The sequence below is a fragment of the Arachis hypogaea genome, chromosome 13, assembly GCF_003086295.3.
Source record: "Arachis hypogaea cultivar Tifrunner chromosome 13, arahy.Tifrunner.gnm2.J5K5, whole genome shotgun sequence".
Classification (NCBI taxonomy): domain Eukaryota; kingdom Viridiplantae; phylum Streptophyta; class Magnoliopsida; order Fabales; family Fabaceae; genus Arachis; species Arachis hypogaea.
In genome coordinates, this window is record NC_092048.1 from 136,357,233 (window position 1) to 136,363,979 (window position 6,747).

Genomic DNA, 6,747 nt, shown 5'->3' on the forward strand with positions numbered 1-6,747 from the left:
TCTTCAATCGGGCCGCTGTGAGGAAGTCTCAACCACCAGAAAGATTTCGGAAAGAAATCAAGTGAGATAATATAAAATGAGAAGACACTACATCCAACTCAAAACTTTAAGATGTCAAGTTAATGAGTCTCTCATCTTATAAACTCCTCACTCTTTCTTACTTTCTTTGATGTGAGACTAACTCCTCACACTTGCAACATTAACACGATATCCATATTCTGAATTTTATTTATTTTATTTTGTTGCTTTATTTTCACTTTCTTCATTCTTAATCAGTGTGAGTTGTATAAAAAGGACATCCTCCCGAATTTATCCCAATTATTTACATACATATTACTAGGTTACTAAAAAAGGGTCAACATCTTAGATTTTTCTTAATGCTTTTAACATATAAAAGTCTCAATCGAAGTGTTTTAGATTATGCCTTTAAAAAACTGTTTTTGTTGTTAGTTCCAACTAGTAGAAAATAAAGTAAAAGCAGAAGAGTGAACAATTTATGAAGCACAATTTTCACGTGCTAAAAGTGTTGCATAGAAAGAAAAAAAAAATAAAGGATTTGGCAGCTGGAACTAAGTGAAATTCCCAATTAAATAAAAAAATATATATACCAAATACCCAAAATGGAAATGTAAATGGCTTTATCATGAAAAGGAAGAGTAATACCTAGCTTTTATATTTATATGCCAACAATGAAAAAGACTAAGCTCACCACACAGTCAACATCATGTTTAACCCTTCTTTCACACACTACTACTCACCCAATTGAACACGTTTTCATTCCATATTCACTCAAATTCTTGTTCAATTTTATGTGCTACCCTTTTCTATGATACCAATAGTGGCAATGCAATAAGCAGTTGGAATTCTTGGATGCTATTCTTTTTTTTTTAATTTACATTATTATTATTATGAAGTTAGTTTGTGTGTTAGTATGCACTAGCATTGGAAGGTGACCTAATTTGGTCCCTAGAGTTATTGCAAAAGTACGATTTGATCAAAGTGTGACATTGATTCATGCTCAGGTCACGCCAAATACTTTGCCATATCTAATATCAAATATGGTTAGACATAGATAATAGCCAGAAAGTTACCTCCTTCTCTTACTTTGGATACCACCTCAAAGAAGTCCTATCCGTGCACTTAACAATTTTCAGCACATGTTTCTGACTTCATCCTCCTTATCATTTTATTCCCATGCCTTTCACGCGCTATATATAATACCCCCTTCGGTAAACTATTATTCTCCAATATGGTAACAATAATTTTAAATTATTTTAGTGGTAATTAACAAATACAAAATAAAGGGTTCAAAATCAGCTAACAAATTGATGACTTTCATGGAATTATCGGTGACTTGCTTTTATTTAAAATCTATTTTGCTCAAATGATCTTTTGGAGTCAATTTACCCTAAAACATTTCTATCACCAAACTCAATTTATCAATAGTTAAAAAATAATAAGACCATTATATTAGTGTTAAAATAAAGACTATAACACACACAAAAAAATATTACATGATCAGTACAATTTATTATTTTTTGTTAGAAATAAATTAGTAATATTTAAAAATATTGACTAAGAATTGTACGTACTGGACTATTAAACTAAAAATGTTGACCTCTTAGCTAAAATTATTAGTTAATATAAATTAAAATTGATGGCTCTCAACTTTTTTTTCCCAAATTTAAAGATAGCTAGTAGAATAATAGATATTAATACAAAGTACGAGAGTTTAAGGTATGTCTAAAACAAGTATAATAATTTTGTGCATATTAGATGTGCCACATTTATATAAATTATTAAATTTTAATTTATTAAATAAAAATTAAAGATTAATATAAAAGAAGAGTATTGATGAACTCTAATAAATATAAAATATCTTAATATATAAATAAATATTTTTTAATATACAATACTTTAAATAATAATATAATTTTTTATTTTTAAATAAATAAATATAAAATATATAAATACAAAAAATATGAGTATTTTTTATTCATTAAGATTAATTATTATGCAATAAAAATTGTATAATATTAAAAAATTATATTAAAATAATATTTTAAATTATAATATAAAATAATTAAATTTTATTTTATATTACTCAACAAATAATTAGATTATTTTCAAAACTTATTAACTAGCTATTTGTATTAAAAATATTATTATATAATCTAACTTTTTCTCAAAATATTTGTGAAAGGGTAATTAATTAATCAAAGGATCAAAATTTATTTTGAGCACGTTTCAGAATTGGCATTGTGTGTGTGGTTTTTCATTCATGCATGTGCAAAATTCTGAAATAAACTTGGGCAGGGAATTTTCACATTTAACAATGGGGGCCGAATTGAATTATGTGAACACACCATGTGCTATTTTGCTTGAAATGGGAGTGGCCACAATTCGTAGTTCGAACTTCTTTCTATTAACAATTTATGTTTGTGGGGGGAAGAGAGGGGGGGTTCATATTTAGCTTGGGGGCAAAAATTAAAGCTTTGTGGTATGGCTATGGCTATGACTATGGTGGTGGATATGGCTTTGCATTTATTCTTCTGAAAGATTCTAAGTATAATCTTCAAGTTTGAGAAGAAGAAAGGTGCCCACAATTATTCATAGCTGGGTACCATCTATATTTGAAGCAAATACACCCATGCAAAAACAATATTATATATGCATGCTACCCTTTTTGTAATTTCCTTTTCTTTACTTTTTTACTTTTTCTGTAATTAACCAATCTTTCTCTCTTGCTTTGTTATATTATGAATTGAAGGACTTAATGTTGACATAGTGGAAGATACAAACATAAGTCTGGTCATGTCAGCTCGCTAACAAAGCCTTTAAATAATTATGATTGCTAACTATGAATGTAAGCAATTATAACATACACTTGTCCTCTTTTTTTTTGTAATTTAATTTACATTTTGGTGAGTAAAATAGGTTACAAAAATCACTCTTGTATTATTTTGATGCATAATAATTAAGGGTTAAAGAAAATAATTAAGGGAAGTAATTAAATGAAATGTATAAATGTATGGTTGTCTATATCATGAGCAGTATTTGGCAGTTGTGGTATATTATCAATTGATGAATAATGATGAGTGACGTAATGTAGGTTCAATATATATATTCTTGAAAGAAATTAAAGATGATACCTGATTAGTGTGTGGTGAAGTGAAGTGCTAATGTCTTATCTGTGCCAGCCATATAAGTATCTATTTATCCACTTGAAAAGTGGTATTGATAAGTTAGCTCACTTAGCTGGCATATGCATATATATGTGTGTGTCCTACGTAGCACATACTTAGCTTATAGTGGAGAGCAACCAATAAGACAACATACAAATAATCAAAATTCATTACAAGACAGGGTGTCTTATCTTTTCTTACTTTTCACTTAAACATCCTCCTCCCTCATCATTTTCATTTACCATAGCTGATCAAAATTTAATTGTATATATTATAGAAAATTTTTAAATATTTTAAAAATACTAATATTTCAGTCATTTTAATTCGTTGAATTTAATTAATATATATCATTATATATTTTTATAACTAAAATTAAGGGTAATTTATAGAAATAAAATGATTGAAAGAAACTTTTACACAAATACAATATTGATAAATTCCAAACGCAAATACAACAAACGCAATTGTATGTAATCCGCTACACCATATAGTAAAACCTGATTGCACGTAATCCGTTACAAGCTGTCGCGAATTACGTTGAGAATTTCAATACTCATAAACTGCTACACTCTGTAGCAATTATGACCAAATTATGTTTGTGCATAATCCGCTACACTCTGTAGCGGATTATGAGTAGAGTGGGTGATTATATATACCACGTGAGGCTATAGCGGAAATTATTTGAAGTAATTTGGAAAGAAAGTTAAAGAGAAAAAAGTAGAGAGAAGGGAGAGAAAATTCTTGAGCATTGGAAGAATGGAGGATGAACGGCGGTTGTACCGACGGCGTTGCTCACATAGCCGGAACTATCGATGAAGAGGTAAGTGTCTCTATTTTCTTTCAATATTTTAATAATTGTATATTTTTATTCAATATTAAGGAAGTAATTTATTAATTAGAAAGATAGAGACTTAGTTTAGCTTTTGGTTTGAAAATAAAAATTTGAAATTTAAACTTTGATATTTAACATCTAATAGTAAAGGTAGAGAAGTAGGATTTTAAGTTGTGGATGGTAAATTAATAATTTTAAAACCCAAGTAGCTTAAGAATAGAAACATAAGCTATAGTTTGGTGATGTCATTGTTAGAAATTAAGTTGATGTTCTTTATTTCTGAAGATGCAGCCAACCCGATGTGTCTATAGCGTCCGTAGGCAACAGAATATGCCGTTACATGACAGGATCATACCTTACTTGGAGAGGGCTGGGTTGTACCACTTGGTTAGGCTGAACGCGCATTGGTTCTGGTTGGATGAGCCTCTGGTCAGCGTATTTATCGAGAGGTGACGGCCTGAGACCCACACTTTTCATATGCCATTTGGAGAGTGTACTATCAGCTCCAGGATGTGGCATACCAACTCGGGCTGCATGTGGATGGCCAGGCTGTTTCCGAGTGCATGACAGACTTCCACCTGCACATCGAGGGGGCCAGACCGGTGGGAGTGGTTCAAGGACTTATTTGGTGAGCTTCCACCACCGGATAAGAGAAAGTTGTACACAGTCCACTTAACATGGTTCCATGAGCGGTTCAGGGTGTTACCAGCTGATGCTTCGGAGGAGACCGTGCGCATATATGCACGTGCGTATATTATGATGCTTCAGTCGACACAGCTGTTCATGGACAAGAGTGCTAATCGGGTCCACCTTCGCTGGTTGCCTTTTATGGCGAGACTTTATGACATGGGTAGCTATAGCTGGGGCATCGCTGCATTGGCGTGGCTATACCGATGCATGTGCAGGGTGGCGAACAGAAACGTCACCAACTTGGCTGGACCCCTACAATTGCTACAGTCATGGATTTTTTGGCGGTTCTCCACATTGAGGCCGCAGTGTTTTGACGCTTTCTCTTTTCCATTGGCATCCAGGTATAATTTAATTCACGTATTCTTTCAAGTTCATAACATTCTATATATGAAATTACATACTTACGTGATATTTCTGCAACTTAGATGGGCCACATAATTGCCCACTTCTGATGGAAAAGAACAATGGATTATTCGGTATCATCTGGCATTGGATCGACTAACACATCAATTGTAAGTAATTTGTTTTTGTTCTTCATTATTTTATTAGTTCTTCCCCCACTTATATGTATACATTGGTACAATGCTGACTTGCCTCCTGACTATCAGATTGTGTGGGAGCCTTATGGTTCTCTGGACATACTGGCAGTCATCCATTCGAAGATACTGATAGAGGAGCACATCCGATTATGGCGGGCCGTCACCAGTCTGATATACTTTGCAGTGATTAAGTGGCATCAGGTAGATAGAGTCTTCCCACAGCTAGGGAGCGTACAGCATATGCCTGAGCCAGCGCTCAATATAGAGTATCTTCATAGTAAGGACGACATGGATGGAGATAGATGGTTCTCCACTTACTATAGGACATGGCATCAGCATTGGGACGAGCGAGTTTGCTCTGTGTTGAGTGTCCAGAGAGTGGCTGATCCTAGTCCATCTGCTGAGTACCTGGACTGGTGGCACCGTGTTGCACATAGGATTCTGTCACCAGGGATTGCTTTCGCCGACCCCAGGCCGACCCAAGTTCTAGACGATGCTATACTCAGAGGGTCGTCGCAGGCGCCGACTAGAGTTCCAATATCGGATATTCCGGACAACAGACGTGTGGAGCAGAGATGATGCATTGGTACACGTGTCACTGATCGCGAGTGGCACTGGCTCGACGACATGATGCAGGAGTAGCAGGTTGGTGGTGATGACGGAGGCTAGGCAGATCATCGCCTTTGTCGATCTAGTGCTAGACGACAGGCTGCTCGTGCTAGATGAGCACCTCCCGTCCACCATGAAGACGAGGCTGGATCGTCCCGTGGGCACCCTACTGACACTCAGGTTGGTGGCACTGCGGAGGCTAGTATGGGTGGTACACCTTTTACTCACGTATCTAGCTCTTAGGTACTGCATGAGTGTAGCACGCAGATGTTAGCTGATCTTGCTACCACTACTTTCACCATGGATTTGGACGATCAGCTGGCTGGAACCCAATTCTAAGCATATTTTGTTGAGATCATACGAGGTGACGACGTTCATCAGTACCAGAGTCCGATTCCAGGCGGCCCGTCCGACCCTCCGGAGTATAGGTCACAGCCAGCGGATGTGCCATCCCAGGCTCCTGAGACCCAGCTCCCGGTCGACCTGAATGTGCCCGCAGGCAGCCCGTACGACACTTGGTTCGGCATGGGGGGACGCTACCATCTGCATTGGAGTTGGGCTACAGGAGGCTCCACCTGGATATCGGCGAGCGGCCAGGGTTAGGCGTCCGACTCGATGTGGCACAGGCCCACACCTACTTGGTCCATTCGTGGGCGACCATGATGTTGATGGTGACCAGCAGTAGCGTCATTGTCTTATTTCTAACCGTTATCCTTGTATGAATGATGACTTATTTATTTTCTGTTAGGGTTAACGACTTGTGACAGTTATATTTGTATGATTTATGTAGTTAACTTATTTTGTGTTATTGTTAATGCCTTGTGGCTATTCTTTTCGTACGACTTATTGCAAATGACGATTACATTTTGTATCAATTCGTGCATTTTACATA

General features: G+C 35.8%; 1 protein-coding gene across 1 annotated transcript; it reads left to right on the forward strand.

The window, feature by feature from the left end:
- The first annotated feature begins 3,948 nt into the window (after positions 1–3,948).
- Positions 3,949–5,825, forward strand: LOC140177768 (serine/threonine-protein phosphatase 7 long form homolog). Its single transcript, XM_072210933.1, has 5 exons — positions 3,949–4,005; positions 4,303–4,446; positions 4,588–5,048; positions 5,168–5,219; positions 5,316–5,825. Exons 1-5 carry the CDS (start codon positions 3,949–3,951, stop codon positions 5,823–5,825), a joined length of 1,224 nt encoding a protein of 407 aa, XP_072067034.1.
- Positions 5,826–6,747: the final 922 nt, after the last annotated feature.

Bases quoted from the DNA above. Each gene is read 5' to 3' on its own strand.
- LOC140177768 (XM_072210933.1), top strand. From the start codon at position 3,949: ATGAACGGCGGTTGTACCGACGGCGTTGCTCACATAGCCGGAACTATC. The intron at 4,447-4,587 runs GTCAGCGTATTT...AGTGCATGACAG, and splicing joins TCTGGTTGGATGAGCCTCTG to ACTTCCACCTGCACATCGAG. The intron at 5,220-5,315 runs GTAAGTAATTTG...CCTGACTATCAG, and splicing joins GATCGACTAACACATCAATT to ATTGTGTGGGAGCCTTATGG.